This window comes from Pelodiscus sinensis, chromosome 3, assembly GCF_052426305.1.
Source record: "Pelodiscus sinensis isolate ZL-2025 chromosome 3, ASM5242630v1, whole genome shotgun sequence".
Classification (NCBI taxonomy): Eukaryota; Metazoa; Chordata; order Testudines; family Trionychidae; genus Pelodiscus; species Pelodiscus sinensis.
In genome coordinates, this window is record NC_143054.1 from 200,365,010 (window position 1) to 200,388,223 (window position 23,214).

The following is a 23,214-nucleotide window of genomic DNA, read 5'->3' on the forward strand; positions in this document are numbered from 1 at the left end:
CTAACATCAGTGTTCTGGAAGAAGCAAAGACCACCCGTACTGAGACAATGATCATCCATCGGCAACTTCGCTGGACTAGTCACGTTGTTGGCTTGCCAGACCATCGCCTGCCAAAATGGGTCCTGTTTTCTCAGCTGAAAGGATACTGTAACATGGGAGGACAACGGAAGAGCTATAAGGACTTGCTAAAGGATAACTTAAGAAGTGCAACACTGACGTTGACAATTGGGAGACACTCGCCCAAGATCACTCAAAACGGAGACAAGTCCCTGTATTTTGAATTTACCCGCTGACATGCTGAAGAGGAGAAGAGGTGCAGGAGGAAGGAGAGACTGGCTTCTAGTCACTGTCGTCAGCCTCCAGCTGTACCTAGAAACATCTGTCCTCACTGTAATAGAACTTGTGGTTCAAGGATCAGCCTTATCAGCCACCTGAAGATCCATAACTCCCATGGAAGATGATCATACTTGGCAACAAGAGATTGCCCATCATCATCATCCTCAGCGGAGTTAGAAAAAGCTGGTTCTATTCCAAATATCAACAATTTATTAGTGCATTATCTTTTTACCGTTGGGGTATCTGTTCCAATCCTTTTGGTGTCAAGTAGGTATGAGGTTGGCAGTAGCAAACTAATTCTTATAGGAAATTTCTGTCTACACTATTTACACATCACATTTGCAGAATAGTTTTTACAATAAACAGTAAGCTGTATTGGAAAAACTGTGTGTGTAAATTTACACAGTACCTGCCCACATTTCCAGTTTAAAACATCCCAAGACCAACACACACAAACCTAAATTCAAAGAGCTTTGAAAAAATCCAACACACCACCACCAGACAAATCTTTGTATCTAACAATTACATAAGTTTTATGGGAGGTGGCTGGGTAAGAGGAACGGGCTGATATCTGGCAGAGCTGGAATAGCAGCCATGAAGTCCCTGCACGATTTCATGAGTGAGTTTCTTCACTGGCTGAAGTCAAGACAGAGCAGTCTATATGGGAGTCTAGAGGGAAATGGAGGTTTGTTCACCGTGTAAAGAAAAGTAAAAGCGACGAGGAATCCTGTGGCACCTTATAGACTAACTGAAGTGTAGGAGCATAAGCTTTCGTGGGCAAAGATCCACTTCGTCAGATGCATGTAGTGGAAATTTCCAGAGGCAGGAATAAATATGCAGGCCAGGATCAGGCTGGAGATAACGAGGTGGATCCAATCAAGGAGGATGAGGCCCACTTCTAGCAGCTGATCTGGAGGTGTGAATTCCAAGGGAGCAGAAGCTGCTTTTGTAGTTAGCAAGCCATTCATTCAGCTTCTGCTCTCTTGGAATTCACACCTCCAGATCAGCTGCTAGAAGTGGGCCTCATCCTCCTTGATTGGATCCACCTCGTCATCTCCAGCCTGATTCTGGCCTGCATATTTATTCCTGCCTCTGGAAATTTCCACTACATGCATCTGACGAAGTGGGTCTTTGCCCACGAAAGCTTATGCTCCTACACTTCAGTTAGTCTATAAGGTGCCACAGGACTCCTCGTCGCTTTTGCAGATTCAGACTAACACGGCTACCCCGCTGATAAAGAAAAGTAGGCTCACAATTATTCAGAGGACTGAAAAAACAGAGTGGAGAGAGTGACTTCCTTGCCTGTTTCTTCTGGGAAACCCAGGAGTAGTAATCGTATGTACAGGATAGCAGATAAATGACATTATTGTAATTACAATGGGAAATAGTGGAAATTCCACTCCCTCTCCCCAGTTAGACGGCAAATTCTGAATATCCTCAAGACTATCAATTTCTCCTAAAAGATAGTATGGTCCATTTCTCTAATGTTTATAAATTCATTTTTCAGTCTTATGTGGCATTCTACAGACCATTCTAAAACCTACTTTTTTCCAATCTTGTGTGCTAAATCCACAGTAGGTTTCACAACTATCTCAAAGAGAGATGGAATTTTCTTGAATTCACCAGAAGGATCTTGAAAATTTTCTGTATCAGACTCAGAAAATGAAAACTGCTCTGGTGGAGTTGGCAGAAGTCCAACTCCTGGAGGGGGTTTAGGAAGAGGAACTATGCCACGCTTTCTGAGTTCCTCCAGTTCTTTCTCATCTTCATTTTGTGGTTCCTCTTCAGTATTCAAAACCTAAAACAAAGCAATGCAGTGAAAGTTCTTATTGTACTAAATTTGCACTGAGAGTAACATTTCATCGTAGCACTTCATTTTATATTTAAAAATAATTAAACTGCTCTATAATTTTACACCTACTATATAGTGCCTGCCATTAACATCAAACCCAAAAGAATTCTAAATCCTCCCTTAAAACTTCTTCTAAGACAGCCAGAAATTAAACCATTTCCGTAATATGGAACAAACAACTTTAGAAGATCCATGTCCTCTGATCAGTAACTTCAGATGACTGAAAGCACTGACATGTTCTAAAATACATATAATAAATTTTGTGCCATATGAGTATACATTTAAAAATGAGAGAATAAGGAAGTTGTCAAAGAAGAAGTGGTAGAGGGAAGTGGTAGAAGAGGGCAGAAAAGTGAGATGAATATATAACGGATGAAGAGGAGAGAGATAAAAAAAATGAAGGGAGGGAAAAAAGAGAAGGAAAAGAGAATTCATGGGGTAGCAAGTGGTCACAGAGCCAAACTTATGGCTGAGATTTTCTTAGACCTTGTCTATACTACGCAGTGGATTGATGATGCATCACATCTGCTTAAATGCAATACATTGATCTTTGAGCGCTCTCCTGTCTCCACTTGTACTCTACCGAGAAGAGTAGCCTGTATCAGCAGGAGAACAGCCTCCGCCAACCTTACAACACGCAAGACACCGCAGAATGTTGACTTCAGCTACACTACTTGCACAGCTGAAGTAGATTGACAGTGCTGGTAAAGTGCAGACAAGGCCTTAGGGAGTTAGGGAAGTTAAACATTACTGGGAAATAATCACCTATCTCCCTTTGACTCCTTGGGAAGATCCCAGTCGAAATTCATTCCATTTAATTACCTTATCCCTCAGAAATAATTTTCACTTACTGTGCTAGAATAGGCATTACTCACCTTATCCAGTAGTTCTTTTGTTTCTTTAGTTAGCGGAGCATGAGAAAACTTACACTTATCTCCTTGGTAACATTTTGCTCCTGTATGATAGAACTTGCAAGGAAATTCATGTAAGCAAAAATATTAAGGACTCTAACAGATAGCAACATTTAATTTGCATAGTTTGTAACAGCATCACAGAGTAACTTTCAGTTAGACTTCCGCTGCTCCTAAATACTTAGAATCATAGAACACTAGAATTGGAAGGGACCTCGAAAGGTCATCGAGTTCAGTCCCTTGCCCTCACGGCAGGACCAAGCACTATCTAGATCAATGTTTCTTAAAGTGTTTTCTGCGGCACACCAGACAGTTGGAGGTGTGCCACGGAGATCAGAGTTCAAAATGGCTGCCCTCAAAAGGGCAATGCCTGCTCTCCTGATAAAAGGGCAAACTGTTTTTTTTTTCACTTAACTTCTTTTCCTTGTCCTTTTTTGTTTGTTTGTTTTGCTCAACAATTTTTCCTTGGGCGGTTTTTGTTTGTTTGTTTTGTTGTTAACTTTTCCCTTGGGAATGGCCGCCCTTAACAAGAAACAAAAAAAAATCCTTGCTGATCCCCTTAAAAAAACTGTTTGGTGTTCCTCGGTCTTAAAAAGTTTAAGAAACACTGATCTAGGTCATCCCTGATAGGTATCAGTGTAATCTGCTCTTAAATATCTCTAGTGATGGGGATTCCACAACCTCACCAGGCAATTTATTCCAGTGTTTAACCATTTGGACAGGCAGGAAGTTTTCCTAGTGTCCAACTTAAACCTCCCTTGACGCAGTTTAAGTCCATTGCTTCTTATCCTATCCTCAGAGGCCAAGGAGAACATTTTTTCTCCCTTCTCCTTTTCCTCATAGGTCATGTTTTCTAGACCTTTAATCATTTTTGTTGCTCTTCTCTGGACCTTCTCCAATTTCTCCACATCTTTCTTAACATGTGGTGCCCAGAACTGGACACAATACTCAAAGTGAGGCCTAATCAGGGCAGAGTAGAGCGGAAGAATGACTTCTCGTGTGTTGCTCACAATACTCCTGTTAATGCATCCCAGAATAAGGTTTGCTTTTTTTGCAACAGTGTCACACTGTTGACCCATGTTTAACTTGTCATTCACTATGACCACTAAATCTCTTTCTGCAGTACTCTTTCCTAGACAGTCACTTCCCATTCTGTAAGCGTGAAACTGATTGTTCCTCCCTAAGTGGAGTACTTTGCACTGTCCTTATTAAAATTCATCCTGCTTACCTCAGGCCATTTCTCTAGTCCAGATCATTTTGAATTTTGACCCTGTCCTCCAAAACACTTGTAACTCCTCCCAGCTTGGTGGTATCTGCAAATTTAATAATCTTACTATTTCCAGAGCCATACTTTTAAGCAGTATGACAAAACTAATAAGCAATTCCCCGTTTAATCCCATTTGACATTCTGCTAGATTATATCAGAGGGGTAGCCATGTTAGTCTGAATCTGCAAAAGCGACGAGGAGTCCTCTGGCACCTTATAGACTAACAGATGTATTGGAGCATATGCTTTCATGGGCAAAGACCCACTTTGTCAGATGCATGTCTGATGAACATGCATCTGACGAAGTGGGTCTTTGCCTACAAAAGCTTATGATCCAATAAATCTGTTAGACTACAAGGTGCCACAGGACTCCTCCTTGCTTCTGCTAGATTGATTATATATGTTTAACCTACTCCCCCCAAAATAAAAGACCACAACCAAAAGCCTCATTCTAAAGCCTAACTTTCTCTTTATTATTTTTTAATATATGAAATAACCTAATAATTTTTCAAATTAAAGCTAATAATTTCATAAAAAGATGAAGTTCCCTCTTAAGACTAAATTTTTCCTACTGTAAGCATCTGTGCATAATGAGATTATATATGATTAGGTATAATTTCTTCTTGAAGCAAAGGAAATTTAATCATTTAAATGATGAATTACTTATGACAGGGATTAAATATAGAATTGTATCCTGGACTTTAAAATTGCAAATATTAATCTGTCTAAATTAAAAACTTGTACAATTTTAGTATCAATCAATAATCAAAACCTGTTTCTTATACAAACAACATATACTGGTCCATGAAATGTAGGGACAGATTATGTTTAAGCAAAGGAAATCATCACTGAAGTGTGGGCAGGGCGAGAATAGTTCAAACAGCAGCTTAGTTTTTGGATCTTCAGTACAAAGGCTCTGTAAGACAAATTATACCCTGAGGGACACTCATATAATCCAGTTGTCTCCAGCAGTATTTGGACAAGCATGGATCAGTGTTAGCCATCCATCACACAATCGCATGTGAAAATTAATGCCCTCATTTTTCTTCATGGAATAGTTGTAACAACTCTGTGGCTTTGTTCAACCATGCACAATCCACAAGTGATTTTTTAACAATTCAAGGCTACAGGCCTGATTTGTACAGTCATTTGCATCTGTCCCATATGTGAGCAAAGCAGGTGTATGATGCTATTATTCAATGAGGAGTGTTTTATACTCACTTTGTTGTTATATTTCATTTTTACCACAGAGCGCGCTGGATGCTGTGTTTACAAGTTCTACTGATGGAACTAAGAGGTGGCTATGATGTTGCAAACTCCCCAATATAGGGTTTTATGGGATGACAGACACATAAAAGACATGTTAAAAAGTAAACTCATTTCTAAGAGTTTTCAGTTTTAGTCTTCCAATAATAGCCTAATAGTAAAAAGGATTTTAAAAATTATACACTCTATAAATTTTATCTTGTCAATGGTGCTTCATGTGATATAAACCTCAAAAGAAAAACTGTAAACAATCCATGGGAACAACCTAACTATAACTGAATTAGAAGGTATCTTTTTTGAAAATCTCTCTCTCACAGTGTTCCCTCTAAACTGCAGTTTCACAGGTGATTATCAGCCATGCCGCATCAGTCAGCTCTCTGCAAGGAGGCCTAAACCTCTGACTGGGCAGGTCTGATTAATCACCTGTGAAGCTGTGCCCCGCAGCTTAGAGGGATCACTGCTCTCATGCAGTTATCATACACCAATTGCACAAACTTTGCAATTTATATTTTACAATAAAACACAATTAGTCAGGTGTTATAAAGTGTCTAAAATCAGATTGTACTAAAATATAAAAAAAGTTAACTAGGATTTCATTCAAATATAGTTTTCCCAAAGGATATTATGCAAATAAATACAGTTCTCTCCTTTGGTACAATAACCTTGTATGTAAAACTTGCAGATTTCCTTTTTCTTCTCTATCTCTGCATCATGATCAAATTTACACTGGTCTCCCTGTAGATATGACAGAAAGGGAAAGAGAAACAGATTATCAATTCTAATGCTGAATTTATTCAACTTCATAGTTTAATAATAATGCTTTCATCCTGTTTATCCAGTTTTGAACTTTTCTCTCCACTGACAATACAAATGGAGACAAAGAACATTTTAGCACAAGGGAATGATACTCAAGACTAGGGTCCAAGGAGTATATGCACTAGTTTTTTAACTTGATTACATCTGGTAAATTACATTAAAAGAAACTAAATATGGAGAGTTGAAGCAAAATGCAGGACAATGTAGCACTTTAAAGACTAACAAGATGGTTTATTAGATGATGAGCTTTCGTGGGCCAGACCCACTTCCTCAGATCAAATAGTGGAAGAAAGTAGTCACAACCATATATACCAAAGGATACAATTAAAAAAAATGAACAAATATGAAAAGGACAAATCACATTGCAGAACAGAAGGGGGATGCGGGGGGGAGGGGGGTGGGAAGGGGGAGGAAGGAAGGTAAGTGTCTGTGAATTGCTGATATTAAAGGTAGGGAGAGTGGGATGTTTGTGAGTTAATGGTATTACAGGTGATAATTGGGGAAACTGTCTTGGTAATGGGTGAGAAAGTTCAAAGACTTGTTAAGTCCTTGTTGGCAAGTGTCGAATTTTAACATGAATGACAGTTCAGAGGATTCCCTTTCAAGTGCAGATGTAAAAGGTCTTTGTAGCAGAATGCAGGTGGCTAAGTCATTTAGAGAGTGTCCTTTCTGGTTAAAGTGGCAAGAAACTGTTTTCTCTTTGTGATCTTGTCTGATATCTGTTTTGTGGGCATTAATCCTTTGGCGAAGTGTCTGAGATGTTTGTCCAATGTACATAGCAGACGGACACTTTCGCACATGATAGCATAGATTATATTTCTGGATGCGCAGGAATATGTGTTCTTGATTACTCACCTCCTGCAGTTACTGGAGTACTTTGAGATGTGTCCTCTTACGGGTGCTTCACTTTGAGGTGCATGTACGCTTGAAGTGGAGCACCCATATGGACACTACTCATTAAAGAATCATTAAATACTTTCCTGTTATCTTTCAATTTAAGCAAACACTGTAGTTTTTGCTAGAAAACTGTGTGTTCACAAATGCCAGGGCAAGTGCTTAATGCTATGGAAAAGTATTAGAAACTATTATATAGGGACTGCCCATTTAGACATAACAAAAAAATCATATAAATTGTATTACATTACAGGACTACATTATAAGTTCCCTGGAAAGTTTTCATAATGATAATTTATTTTTTAAAAGTACTTAGAAAAGTTAAGTTACCTTACTACTACTTGTTGTATAAAGGTAGGTGCATTAAATACTCATGATATTAGGAACCAGGGGATTTAAATACCATAACAGACACAAAACCATGAAAATGCTCAAGACTATTTTATGTTTTCACCAGGAATTTGGAAAGAGCCTAATTACATTAGATTTTTATATTCAAAGTAATGATGGAGAAAAAAAATCATAATCATGAAAAGACACAGAAAATTGTGTGCCCCCAAATTCACAATGGAACCAGAAATAAGTAAAAAAATACACTTATGACATACACATAAGAACAGAGGAACAGACATACTGGATCAGACCAAAGGTTCATCTAGTCCAATATCCTTTCTGCCAACAGTGGCCAATAGCAGATGTTCGAGAGGGAGAACATAAGAACGGCCGTACTGGGTCAGACCAAAGGTCCATCTAGCCCAGTAGTCTGTCTGCCGACAGTGGCCAGCACCAAGTGCCCCAGAGAAGGTGGACCGAAGACAATGATCAAGCGATTTGTCTCCTGCCATCCTTCTCCAGCCTCTGACAAACAGAGGCCAGGGACACCATTTCTATCCCCTGGCTAATAGCCTTTTATGGGACCTAACCTCCAGGAAATTATCTAGCTTCTCTTTAAACTCTGTAATAGTCCTAGCCTTCACAGCCTCCTCTGGCAAGGAGTTCCACAGGTTGACCACACGCTGTGTGAAGAAGAACTTTCTTTCATTAGTTTTAAACCTGCTACCCATTCATTTCATTTGGTGTCCTCTAGTTCTTCTATTATGAGAACTAATAAATAACTTTTCTTTATCTGCCCTCTCCACACCACTCATGATTTTATATTCCTCCATCATATCCCCCTCAGTCTCCTCTTTTCTAAACTGAAAAGTCCCAGTCACTTTAACCTCTCCTCATATGGGACCCGTTCCAAACCCCTAATCATAAGAACATAAGAACGGCCGTACTGGGTCAGACCAAAGGTCCATTTAGCCCAGTATCCTGTCTACCGACAGTGGCCAGCACCAGGTACCCCAGAGAGGGTTGACCGAAGACAATGATCAAGCGATTTGTCTCCTGCCATCCCCCTCCAGCCTCTGACAAACAGAGGCCAAGGACACCATTTTATCCCCTGGCTAATAGCCTTTTATGGACCTAACCTCCATGAATTTATCCAGCTTCTCTTTAAACTCTATTCTAGTCCTAGCCTTCACCGCCTCCTCTGGCAAGGAGTTCCACAGGTTGACAACACGCTGTGTGAAGAAGAACTTCCTTTTATTAGTTTTAAACCTGCTACCCAAATCATTTTAGTTGCCCTTTTCTGAACCCTTTCCAAGGCCAAAATATCTTTTTTGAGGTGAGGAGACCACAACTGTACACAGTATTCAAGATGTGGGCGTACCGTAGTTGTATACAGGGGCAGTAAGATATTCTGTGTTTTATTTTCTATCCCTTTCCTAATAATTCCTAGCATCCTATTTGCCTTTTTGACCGCCGCTGCACACTGTGTGGAAGTTTTTAAAGAACTATCCATGATGGGAGGGAATACAACAGGGAATCCTCATGTGATCCCTCGCCTGTCATCCATTTCCAGACAAACAGAGGCTAGGGACACCATTCCTACCCATCCTGGCTAATAGCCATTGATGGACATAACCTCCATGAACATCAGCTTGAAAGCAAATATGTACATTTTTCATCATTTGTTTCAATTTTCTATGTTATTTCTTATAATTGATTAAAAGATTGACTGTGGCACCAAAGAATTAAGCTGCATTGTATTATTTGTTTCAGAATGATGAAATACCAGAATGCAAAATCTCCACCTGAACAGCAGGCTAGATATATTTACCATACTGTATTTGCTAATAAAATAAGTGATCAGTGGTACATCATTTGTATATAATTTACATTGCATAGTGAAAAGATATATAGTTTGATCACTTTTTCCTCAAAATTTTCACTAGCATTTATTTGATTTACACTCGCCAAAAATACTAAGGCAAAAACCCAAAGTTACATACAACAAATTCTGATATTACTTAAATTGAAATAGAATGCCCGTCTTTCCTGGTCTCCAGCTAGACACACATAAATGCAGATATAGTATATATTTACCTTTATACATCTTCCCTCAAGAAAATATTTACAAATTTGTTTTCCTTTGTGTTCTACTGTATGTTGATTTATGAATTCTTGACTCATATTCACCCATTTCTTCACTGGCTTGCCTTCCTATAAAAGGAAATAAATACATTTACATTTATGAGTTATAGTTACTATTTTAAGTGTACAAGTTGAACCTCCCTGGTCCAGCACCTTTGGGACCAGTAGAATCTGTCAGACCAGGGGAGGACAATGCTTGCTCCCCTGCTCTTGTCCCTGGGGTTTGGGGTTCGACTACTCCAGACATTCTGGTGCTAGGCCCCCCAAGCTGTGCTGCTCCAGCATAGGGCACCACGCCTTTGCTGCTCAGGCTCATGGGTGCACAGGGACTTCATTCATCCCTAGTCCAGCAATACTCCTGGCCTCAGCCCGCTGGTTTTTTCCTGTGAGTGTTCCAGCCCTACAGCATCTACAGTGTCACCGATGATGCCAAACCAGGGGCGTGGCTGAACTAGGGAAGTAAGCGACTAGTTGACTATTTGATAAGCAAATGCTTATTGGACAGTCAACTCGATTAGTTGCTCCTCCCCTGCCCCTATCAGAGAGAGGCAGCAAGTGGGGGGGAGCAGGAGCTGGGGGGAACCAGTAAAGCCGGGTCCCCCAGCACCGTCTCTGCAGGGTGCAGGGGAGGCAGACACACAGTGGGAAATGGCTCAAGTAGGGACTGAAGCAGTCCCCGCTCATGCTGATTCCCACTGCGGGTGCTTCTGCTTTTGCAATACACATTTCAAAAGCAGAAGTGCCATAGGGAGCATGGGGCGAGCGGGGATTCATGCAGTCCCTGGCGCCCTGTGCTCTGTGGCATCCCCCTTGCTGCCTCTCAAAGACAGGAGCCGGTTCCCCCAGCACTGTCTCTGGGGTTCCGCCTACCCCTCCCCCCCTCATCGTCTCTATCAGTGGCAGCAGGGAGAGGATAAGGGATGCTGTTGTGAAGCACCCCTGTCCACAGGGTTCACAGTGGGGAGCTGGGCCCCCCCACAAACAGGGGCTGTTCTGACACCAGCCCCTGTTTGCCCCAGACAGGGCTGTCTACCGCGAACAGGGGCTGCTGGACTCAGCACGAGCCGGGATTGAGCAGTCCTGGCTCATGCTGATCGCTGCGCCTCTGCATTTTAGATGTAGTAAGAGCCCAGCAGCTCTTACTACATTGAAAATGCAGAGCTGCAGCATGGGTGACTCTGGAACTGGCACAAGCCAGGACTGTCCAGTTCCAGCTTGAGTCAGCTCCTCTAGAGCTACCCTCGCTGCAGCTCTGCAGAGGTTTGTCAATTAATCGTATCGTCGATACAAATTGTTGATGCGGCTTTCAAAGTGACAGTTTTACCAAAGTGGGATAAAATGTCAAAATGACATTAAATCATGACTAGAATGTTCTCAGATTACTGTATGCAGCTCAGAGAAAAAGAGGGATTCTATGTCATAATACAAAGAAAAACTAAATAGGCATTATAAATGTTCTTGGATTTTCTAGTATTGTTCTGTAAAACTAAGTAAAGTAAAATTCTTGCGTAAAAATAGCAAGCTGTTATACATGTAACAAATTTAGAATCTTATTTCAGTCTTAGCATTCTCCTCTCAGAATTTAGGTGTGCCTGACACAGAATCTTGGCTGCAGCATACATGAAGCCTTGCTAATATTATACAGGCAGTCCCCGACTTACAAACGGGTTACATTCCAAACACCTGGTCGTAACTCGATTTGGTCATTAAGTCGGAAATACCCTTAAACATGCTGCCCGCGCTGTTCAAAAAACTTGACGTACATGGTTCTCAGCTAAAAAATATTATAATGGGGTTAATGGGAGGTTGGTCGTAAGTTGGTGTGTTCGTAAGTTGGGGAGTGGCAGTATATTTGTTCTAGTAGCTGATTATGTTACTGTTCTTTTTATTTACATAGTTACCATTTATGCATAACTATGGTGAAAGACATACAATGCACAGAAGTTTTTATAAAAATGCCTCTATTAATATAGTATAGTGATTTCTAGAGAGAGTTATTCTTATATTCTTCACTACAGGATCTGTGTAGTTCCCGTTAATTTAGAATTATAGGACTGGAAGGGACCTCAAGAAGTCATCTAGTCTGGTCCCCTGTACTCATGACAGAACCAAGTCTTATCTTGAAGACCATACCTGACAGGTGTTTGTCTAACCTGCTCTTAAAAGTCTCCAATCATGGAGATCCCACAACCTCCCTGGGCAATTTAGTCTAGCATTTATCCATCCAGACAGTTAGAAGCTTTTCCTAATGTCCAACCTAAATTTTCCTTGCTGCAATTTAAGCCCATTGCTTCTTGTCCTATCATCAGAGTTTAAGGAGAACAATTTTTCTTTCTCCTCTGAACAACCTTTTAGGTACTTGAAAGCTGTTATGTCCCCCTCTCAGTTTTCTCTTCTCCAGTCTAAACAAACCCAATTTTTTCCAATCTTGCATCATAGGTCATGACCTTTAATTATTGCTCTTTTCTGGACTTTTTCTAATTTGTCCACATCCGTGGCGTCCAACCAGTTCTGAAGTATAGCCACTAAAGTGACTATTACTATCACGAACTAGCCACACTCAACCAGCTAAATAGCCACATGTGGCTAGTAGTTAAGACACCACGGGTCCACATCATTCCTGAAATGTGTCCAGTGTTTGGGCGCCACAATACTCCGTATAACTTATCTATACTGTTGCCATTCTGTTCTGAGTCCACATGCTAGCACTCAGTTCACTACATCAGCATACAAAAGTAATGTGAGAGCCAATTTCACACAAACACAGTCTGTCCATAATATTTACAGGGCCATTAGAACAGTAGAAATCCAAGTCATACTCATGTCCACAAGCCATAGCTGAGGAAAATGGAGACGAAATCAATCAAAATTTAAATGAAGGGTGAGCAAAAATTGTGAAGAACATCAACAGGAGTAGGCAGCTAGGAACTGAATCAAGTCTCCCAATTGAATTAAGCTGGTTAAAAAAACAACAGTGATTTGGTGCCAGCAGGTAAGCCAATTCCTCAGAACTGAATTAATCCTCAATTCAACTGATAATAAAGCTTCAAAGTTAACATCTCATTAAAAATAGAACAATTATTTTGCTAGTATTATTTCAGTCTTTCTAGGTGCAGACTAAAGAAGACTATTTACTCAACTGGATGGGCTAAGAACTTCCTTTCTAAGAAAAGAGCTTGTCCATAAGTTAATATAACACAATAGGTGGAAAACAAACTCAGGCAATTCTGTCTACATTTCTGTTAACAAAGAGTGTCCAGGTGTTTGCAAATACGTTTGTGTTTTTAATTTCAGTTCTATGTACCTCTTGAAAGCCATCAGCTCCTTTATTGGCCCCTCTTCCCCTTCCACGATCTTTACGTTTCAACTTCTTCTGAATTCCACGCCCTCGACCAACACCAAAACCCCTTTGTGCAATACCTGAAAAATATTAAAATATATTTCAAAGATACCTCAAAGAAAAATGACTATCCTCCAGAAGCAAAAAGCTCTTTAATGTGGTGTCCTCTTTAACTGATATGAGGATTTAGAAGGAAGGGTAGATATAGTCAGCAAGCAGAAAATGAAGAGAACGCTAATGAAAATTATCAATGAATGGTCTGGTAGCACTTTATAGACTAACAAAACATGTAGATGGTATCATGAGATTTCGTGGGCACAGCCTACTTCTTCAGGCTGTGCCCACGAAAGCTAATGATACCATCTATATGTTTTGTTAGTCTACAAAGTGCTACCAGATCATTTGTTGTTTTTTTCTGTAACAGACTAACTCGGCTACCCCCCTGAAGCAAATGGAAATTACGTTTACCTCTCTGCATACTCATGGGTGAATGAATCCCTAAATACCTTGAGTGACATGCGGACATAAATGGCTTCAAAAGCCAATTAGAATAGATTGGTAAAATGAGTATATCATTTATTCCTTCCATGAAAAGTAGGCTTTTATTACTTTTAATGCAGTCATACTATATTTGTGAGGAATGCAAATGTTTAAATTATTTTAGACTTAGTGATCTACAAATAATGCTACATTTCAGCTCTAAATTCCTTAATACATCATATTATAAAATCAACTTTCACGAAATACCCGTAATATTTAAAAAGTACATATAAAACCTTCAGAAAACATTAAATATGAAGGGTATGTCTTTCACCTTAATATACACATGACAAAATATTATTTTCTGCACCCACAGATCTTTCTCTCTCGTGCAATCTCTATCAAATATATTTAGAAGGATTATATTTTTATTGGTAAATGTCAATAAGGAGCAATTTTACTGTACACACAAAAACCAATGGAAAACATATTAATTGGTAATAATCAAAATTTACAAATAAGGAAAGTAAGGAAAATGCTGTTTGAGAATTTAAGAGTGATTTAAGGCTATTTACTTTATATATTTTGACATATGTTGAAAATTTGTGTTTAGTGGTTACAAAGCCTTAAATTTTTCAATTTGTAATTACTGTCCGATACCCTCCCAATTTCCAGACACTATTAACATTTAAAATTGGTTTAAAAAAAGCTTAAAATAATTAATATTACTTGCAAAATTATAAAAAATATAAACGGAATTCTGTCAATCCTGATTATAGAAGTGTTCCCAGAACACAAACACAGAAAGGTAATTTATAAAGGCTAAGTGCCTATTTCTTTGGGATATTGAGTACTCCTGTAAACTGCTCATACACCCTCAGCATCCACTGAAAGCAGAGACCAAAATTATTGGATGAAATCATATGGGTTATGGTATGCAAGAAATCAGATAAAATCATTAAGGTTTCTTCTTCTGTACTAAAACATCTGTGAATTGAATTCAACAGTTTTAAGTATTCAGCACTTACAAAAGGCACTCTTCAGTCCAGAGAATCAAGCCTTTCATTATATTTTTAAAATTTAGCTTGAAAAAGGCAAACATATAATGTTATGTGAAACTGAATACATTTAGAATAGTGATAGAAATGTAGCCGTGTTAGTCTGGGGTAGCTGAAGCAAAATGCAGGACAATGTAGCACTTTAAAGACTAACAAGATGGTTTATTAGATGATGAGCTTTCGTGGGCCAGACCCACTTCCTCAGATCTGAGGAAGTGGGTGTGGCCCACGAAAGCTCATCATCTAATAAACCATCTTGTTAGTCTTTAAAGTGCTACATTGTCCTGCATTTTGAATACATTTAGTATTCATGAACATGGCTAAGGACCATATTTTAAAATGTATTTAGATGCTTATGGAATTTTCTTAAGCACTTCTAAAAATCCTATTAGGTACCAATCTACATGTTTAGGTGATAAAATACCTTTACAAACCTGTCCCTAAATCAAAATACACTTTATAAGTAATATATTTGCAATTTATCCCATCCAGCTCTTTGTATGCCATTTTCATACAGCACATCCCATAGAAATAATTCTGAAACAATATACTCAATTCTTAGACAACTAACATGATTTCACTTTTTTTTTTAAATTACGCAATTCATTGTAGATACTCCCAGCACAGAGATTCTCCCAGCGCAGAGACCCCAAGCCCTACTCCCAGGTAGCACCCAAAGTGAAGGTGAGAGGTGCCCACCCAGGGAGTGCTACTCCCAGGGCAGGCTGTGTGCAGAGCAGAGACTGCTCCACTGCTGGCTGAGACACCACACCTTGGGCACAGGGAAACTACCGCCAGTGCTGAGAGTTGCAGGCAGTGACATGGGGAAGGAGGGAGAGGGGGCTGACAGAGTGCTGGAGAGGCAGGGAGCTCTGAGGGACAAAAGAGGTGCAGGAAGGGGAAGAGAAATGCAAGGGGCCCCAACCCAAGGAGCAGCTGCACTACAGCCTGGCTCCAGCTTTGGGCAACCACAATGTGGCCCGCCCAGAGAGCAACTGGGCAGTCACTAATCAGCCCTGGCCACAGCTCCATCCCTACACAGCCCGGGGCCACTGGAGCAGCCACCACACAGCCCTAGCCATAGTTCCAACCCTAAAGGGCTGGAGCTACAGCCAGGCCACAGCCCTGGTGTGGGTGCTGCCAAGCTGCTCCCGGGGTGGGGCAATGTGGCAGGCAGCTGCCCCGTGCACTGGGGCTGGAGCCAACTCCAGCACCTGCCCCACCACACAGGGCAGCTGCCCACGACAGTCCACCGCGGGAACAGCTGGGCCCCCCCACTTTCCCACAGAGCCTTCCACCAGCAACTTACCTTCCAGGAAAGCGAGTGCTGCTGCACGTCTCTGCTGAGGAGGTGAGCAGGCTAAAAATTCTTTAGCCTGCTCACAAGTACAAGCACACACCCTAGGGAACTTAGACCAGCACCCATCTACTCTTTGTACAGCTCCTACAGTTGGATAGTAGAGGCAAGATGCACTGAGAGGAGAAGCAAGACAAGAAAAAGCAATCCAGAGAAAAGAGAAAGACAAAAAAGCAACAAAAGATAGAACAAAACAGTGGATCCTATCAGCCATAGATAAGGAGTCCCCAGAAAAACACTTCAGGTGTCAGAAATCAGCAGGAATTATAGGGGATTACTGAAATACTGGACTTAAACTCAGAGAAAATACTTCAAAAATTGGTATGACCTATAATGTTGAAGTGCTGTTGTAGCTGTATTGATCCTAGGATATGAGAGATACAAGGTAAATGAGGTAAGTATCTTTTACTGGACCAATTTCCGTTGATGAAAGAAACAAGCTTGTAAAAAATGTCCTAACCTACATTATCTCTCTAATTTTTTTCGCCATGAATAGGACACCCTCCCATTCTGAAAAATTATGAAATGAACAAAATTAGCTATTAAACCAAATCCTACCTTTCTGGATCCCTTTCATCGCCTGTTTCTTCACCGGTTCTTTGGGAAATGGAGCTCCTAAATCAGTATTTGAAGTTTCTTTAGCTTTTCTGTATTGTTTTAACTGATCAGCAAAATCCTCCTCCTTTTCTTCCTCATTATAGTTACCAAAGTTGTCATCACTGTAATTAGTGTATTCATCATATTCCTTGTTTTTTGATTTCTTATTATGTTGTGCCTTCTGTGAAGTCATGTAGTTTCCTGATAAATGCCCATGCTGCATGAAAGAAATAGTGGCAATTAAAAGCAATAGATGATCATAATGGTCCCTTCTGACCTTAAAGTCTATGAGTCTATGAATATTTCACCCTCCCAATTCTCTCTTGCTTTCACTTTATGAAGATGGTTATTTCTACACAATTTACTGTCAAGTGTTTCACTATGTCCACGATTTGCACAAGAAACCTTATTGTTGTAAAGTCTAATTTAATCATTCAGGAACAAAATTACCATTATCCTGTAATTTTCCATTATGTAGCTTTTACATTTTCCTCAGTACTTCTGATACAAATCTTAGTCTGAAAATAAATAATGGACTAAATGGACATTATTCTGACCTGCTACCACAAGTCCTTCGTTATTTTGCAGTGATATTTCTTTAAAAGTAAGTTCAAAGTCATGAAAATATGTGTACTGATATTCAGTTTTGGAAAAAAGCTTTTTACAAAACCAAAAATAAACCAAAAATTTAGTACCTAAACTGATTTAGTGATGTACCTTTCAATTAACTCAAATATATTTTAGATTTATTTTTATAAATAAAATGTGACCAAATGTTTGTAACTATGATCAATTTACTTAAAAAATAAGTTACATATAGATGATCATAAAAAAAGAAGGTTATGAATTATTTTTGACAAATTAATTTTTAGTCTGTATCTGCAAAAACAATGAGAAGTCTTGTGGCACCTTAAGTACAGCGAAAGCTTTATTATCCGGCATTCAGGGGGGAATGGTGGTTGCTGGTTAACAAAGCAACCCTTGTCAGCTCTGCTCCAGGGGGAAGAGGAAGCCTCCTTCCCAGAAGTGGAGGCGGCAGCCCATCTGGTGCTCTATTAATCTCAAATTAAATGGCTGGGGGCAATGCGAATTAACAGAGTGCTGGATAACAAAGCTTTTACTGTATTAACAGATTTATTTAGGCATAACCTTTTGTACTTAAAAACCACTGTGTCAGATGCATTGGAGTAGAAATTACAGAGGCAGGGTTAGCTATACATATATCTATATATCTCATACACACAGAGGGTATGTCTAGACTGCATCCCTCTGTCGGCAGAGGGATGCAGATTAGGCAGGTCGACATTGCGAATGAGGCAGGGATTTAAATATCCCGTGCCTAATTTGCATAAAAATGGCTGCCGCGTTTTGCCGACTCAGCACTTTGTCGGCAAAAAGCGGCAGTCTAGAGGAGGATCTGTCGAGAAAAAAAGCCTTTTTTGACAGATCCCTTACGGAGGTTTACAGGATTTGTCGAAAAAGGCTTTCTTTCTCGACAAACCCTCCTCTAGACTGCCACTTTTTGCCGACAAAGTGATGTCAGCAAAACGCGGCGGCCATTTTTATGAAAATTAGGCAGAGGATATTAAAATTCCTGCCTCATTCACAATGTCGACCTGCCTTACCTGCAACCCTCTGCCGACAGAGGGATGCAGTCTAGACATACCCCCCCACACACACACGTGTACTAGTATATCAAAAGAAGGGAGTTTACTTATCAAGTGAAGGGCCAGTGTTAAAAGGGCCAATACAATCAGGCTATGTTTAGACTCCATCCCTCTTTCGAAAGAGGGATGTAAATTAGACATATCAAAATTGCAAATGAAGCCAGGATTTGAATTTTCCATGCTTCATTTACATAATTGCATCACAGCGTTCTTTTGAAAAATGCTATTTCAAAAGTGAAACCGCAGTCTAGATGCAGTTCTTTCGAAAAGAAAAGCCTTTTTGAAAGATCCTGTACTCCTCAAAAAATTAGACCACGGTTTCACATTGGAAATAGTGTTTTTCGAAAGAATGCCATGATGCGATTATGCAAATGAAGCGCCGGAAATTCAAATCCCAGCTTCATTTGCAATTTTGATGTGTCTAATTTACATCCCTCTTTCGAAAGAGGGATGTAGTCTAGACATGCCCTCTGAGTGGATGAGGGGTGAATACCAAGAAGGAAAACAGCCTTTATAATGTGAGAACCATTCTAAGTCCCTATTCAATCCTAAATTGATTGTATTAAATTTGCAAATGAATTGCAAACAGCTCTGCTGTTTCTCTTTGTTGTCTGGTTTTAAAGGGTTTTTTTGTACAGGCTGAATCTCTCTCATCCAGGACTCTCTGGTCTGGCAACATCCATGGTTCAGCAGGACCACTTGTGTTATTGGACCAGAGAGCCCCAGCCGGAGAGGTTGTCAGAGGCTGAGCACATTTTGTCTGGCAGCCTGCAGGGAGCCCGACCAGCAACCCAGCAGCTGTGGGGCCAGTGGCCCAGAAAAGAGCATTGTTGAGGGCAGGGAGCCCTGGCTGATGGCCAGCCCACAGGGCCAGCCGTTGACTGGAGCCTAGCCAGGGGGCTGGCAGCTGGAGCTGAGCCCTCACAGGCGGTAGACAGCTCATAGAGCTGGTGGATGGAGTCACTGGCACGCTGGGAACAGCAGAGCCTGACAGGCAGGCTGGAGGCAGCAGCACTGCTGGAGCTTATGAGCCAAGAGGGGAGCCCCATAGGCCTGACATCCCCTGGTCCGACAAACTTCCTTGTTCTGGGCTGTTCAGGTCCTGAGGTTGCCGGACAAGGGATGTCCAACCTGTAGGATGACTACTTTTGCATCCATTACTGAGTGTAGAGAGGTTAAAACCTTCTTTTGATATACTAGTACATTACATATATGTCCCTGCTGTTGTAATTTCCACCCCAATGCATCTGACTAAGTGGTTTAACTATGAAGGTGTATGCCCAATCTGTTAGTCTTTAAGGAGCCACGGGACTTCTCAAATTTTTGTGTGACACTGAATTAAAAAGACACAGGTATGTAAATACCTCTTTGAATTTTAGTTGTAGTTACCAAAGCAGCAGAAGCATTGGAGAAGTGATAGGGTACCTCAGATTAGATACACAGAAAGTAAAATACATACTATTTAAAGTTACTATGTCTGAAACAAATATATAAATATGATCATAATTACAGATGTATTTTAAAATCGGATGGAAAAGGAAAAAAATGTGATATTCCAATATAAAAATGGTTAATTATGTCTAAAGTAAAATGTAGAAAATTCTAACTTTACAGTTTTTAACTTTAATGTTTTCCCATAGAATGATGACATTGATACAATCACGAGTATGTCTGTCAGTGAATCAGACAAAGTGATGCCAATTAGAATCAATAGTGACAATTCCACCTTTTTTCCACTTTCTTGAAGCACTCTCCTGAATTTGATGACTAGATTACTAGAGTTATAAATAAATTAGGCTATCTAAAAGGCTTTTGAAGAGGTTTTGCACTCAAATCTTGATGAAAGTCTTCTATCCTTCTCCAGTTTCACCAGGCAGAGATCCAATGCCTCAGCTGCTCTATCCCTCTTCTGGGAAAAGACAGAGTCCATTTCTTCCATTGGCTTCTAGAGGGCTATCTGATGGTCTGAACTGAAAAAGCCAGGACAAATTACACTAAAACACCCCAACCAGCATGCAAGCTGTATCTTTTTAATAGAGGTTTCTAGAGAAGGCACTGCCATATCCATTGAAGCGCAACCTATTTCCACTTTACGATTAAGGATGTGAAAGGTTAACTGGTTAACCGTTAACTGGTGGACAACAGCAGCTCCAGCCCCGCAGGGGGCCTGCTGCAGACAGGGGCTGCTCAGATTGTCAAGAAGAGCCTCTGCCCGGAGAAGGCCTGGGCAAATCACAGCCAGGGGCTGTTCCAACCAACCAAAGCATCCCCTGCCTGCAGGGTGGGGGGCAGCTCCAGTCTGGCTTCAGCGGATGGGGGGTTTGTTGTATCCCAGCTGGGCTAGAGCTGCCCCCTCTCCCCCGCACCCTCTTTAATTGATTTAACCAATTAAACAGGATTTTACATTCCTACTAACTATGATGGAGGGATAGAGGGAGCCCTCTTAGAACTGTCCCCTAAAAAAAATGCCTAAAAGAACCAGAAATGAAAGTTTTTAAATTCCTACTGGCTCCTCCTTTTCTGAAAGAGAAAAAAGATACTCCACTTGCCTGTGCCAACCATTGGAACTCATGCTCTGAAAATGTTAAATTGTAAAATCAAAGATAGTCTATAATTGTATAGGTTCATTTAAAAAGTAATACCTTAGTACATTTGGAAACTTACCCAACAAGAATGAGACCTAAATGTATTGCCAAAATGAAGCCTTTCTGAGCATGGATTAGGGGCATATTGATTTAAATATACCATAGTACTAATTATTTTAAAACTGGATAAATGGAAGAAATGAAAAATCAGTTTTAAAAGTTATACCTGAAGAAATGAGCTATCATAATCTCTGTACGAACCACCTCCTTTCTTATGTGATCTTTCTGTACGTTCAATATCAGAATCCAGGCTGTAGTCTGAACTGTCATCACTGGAGGGGGAGTTATGCTGAAAGAGAAAAATACTAGTTCATGATACCTGATCTCTCATTAAGGATGAATCCATTCCACTGAGAACCCTCTGTTGTCAAAGCTGCTCCTGTGTCCTGAAGGAGGGTGGATTTGGGTGTGAGATGAACTGCAGATCAGGCCAAGCTGTTTAGATTGATGAAGGAGGGTCTTCCTGCTCTCCCTGTTCTTTCCTTGAACCAATGCCTTTCCTAAGGGCAGGAGCCAAGACTTTGTCCAAGGCTGGGGCAGGGCTGAGACTGCATTTGTACTCTAATCTCCTTTTTATTCTGGGAGCTGAGGAGACATCTTCCCTGATTTTCCCTTTTGAATCTAAGCTGTCTCTGCACTTCACACAAAAATGACAAGGATGATCCTGACCCATGCTCCTTCTCAGCCATTTTGGAAACCTAGTAAGGAGGCTGGGAGCATGAGAGAAGGTGGAAGCATGGGGTTTTCTGCTGCTTATGGGATTGAGAATCCCAAGCTGTCAGTGACACACATGTACTGCTGTGGCAACAGATCTCTTCACCCTCTGATAAGTGTCTGAAGCCTGCGTCTTTGTCCCTTAGCAAGGTTATTATTAAAGAAAAAGAGCATGTCTTCCATCTGCTGAAGACTAGCAGAAATCTGAGTTACAGACAGAACCTTATATCTGAGAAATAAAACAATATTAGAGAGCTCTGTCTTCATGGGCTGATCTACATGTGTTTAGACTAATTTATGTTGAAGAGATAATTTATTTCATTTGAGCAGTCCAATCTAAAATTTTCAGTAAGGATCTCCAGAATCTCAGCTAGAGATTCAGCTAATGACAGAGCACTGAAAACAATTGACTAAACAGATGCACTGATTGATACCTGAGTCTGCAGAGAGCCTGAAACAATAGCTCCAACTTGTGAAACCTACCCTATTAATTTCAATCAGGGTACCGTGGAACCTGCAATTGCACAACAGTGGCATCTAGCATTTTTCAAGAGGCCATGTAATTCAGAATTTTTGCCATCAAATTAATCATCTTGCAATAGCCAAGAGCCTGACATTTTGTTTTATCTCTCTGCCCAGCTGGGACCTGTCTGCAAATGCCCTTCATTCCTGTTTCCCCACACAAAAACAGCTAAACGGGATTGCAGTGCATGCTAACTGCACTGTTCCATAAAGTCAGGCAACAAGGTCAGGGAGACATTGCTGGAGTCCACCTGTAGGAAGGGAATGGGAACTAAAAGAGTAGGCTGAGCCAGTGAAGCTATACTGCAAACACCACAGCCACAAAGGCCTGTGTAGCTGGAGATGTGAGCCACAAAATCCACCCCCTTCCATGGGACATCATGGCAAGGTGGGATAAAAGGGCTACAATAAGGTTTTGAGCTGGACCACCTACACAAAACTTCCCAGGAGCAGAGAACTAGGGATAAAAATAACAGGACACCTAGAAAGCACAAAGAAAAATTGTCCAAAAAATAATCACTCTTAAAAAAAATCCAAGTATGTATTCATATAAGTTTTATCTCTGAGGCACAGTTATTTGTATGATGGAGTGGAAGAAAATTTCCTGGCAATAGAATAAGTTAGGGGTTAGCAGAAGTTAGGGGTTCTTGTACACTGTCATTTTATTTCCTGGCAATAGAATAAGTTAGGGGTTAGCAGAAGTTAGGGGTTCTTGTACACTGTCATTTTATTTATTTATTCAAATATTTTTACCCCGCCTTTCTATTTAAAATATTCAAGGCGGCTTACAAGAACAAAAAAAAAATACAAATATATATGTCATGTTGACAAAGAGGCTTGCTTTGTCGACAGAACTGGATGTAGTCTGAACGCTCTTTGTCGACAGAAACTTTGTCGACAAAACTTCTGTCGACAACAGCCTGTAGTCTAGACGTACCCATAGTGTCCAAAGATGTGCTAGGTGGTTAGGGATAAAACATCTTTCAGATATATTGTTCAATTTCCTGGATGAGAA

General features: G+C 40.4%; 1 protein-coding gene across 2 annotated transcripts in view; it reads right to left on the reverse strand.

Moving 5' to 3' along the window:
- Positions 1–23,214, reverse strand: part of ZC3H6 (zinc finger CCCH-type containing 6) — a 67,920-nt gene that overhangs the window by 16,077 nt on the left and 28,629 nt on the right. For both annotated transcript variants that reach the window (XM_089777583.1, XM_089777584.1), the window contains exons 3-9: positions 21,130–21,252; positions 16,613–16,868; positions 13,124–13,239; positions 9,772–9,888; positions 6,253–6,366; positions 3,064–3,171; positions 1,881–2,134 (exon numbers count right to left, since the gene is read on the reverse strand). In XM_089777583.1, coding sequence (XP_089633709.1) covers positions 1,881–2,134; positions 3,064–3,171; positions 6,253–6,366; positions 9,772–9,888; positions 13,124–13,239; positions 16,613–16,868; positions 21,130–21,252 — 1,088 coding nt within the window. The remainder of the gene's footprint in view (positions 1–1,880; positions 2,135–3,063; positions 3,172–6,252; positions 6,367–9,771; positions 9,889–13,123; positions 13,240–16,612; positions 16,869–21,129; positions 21,253–23,214) is intronic.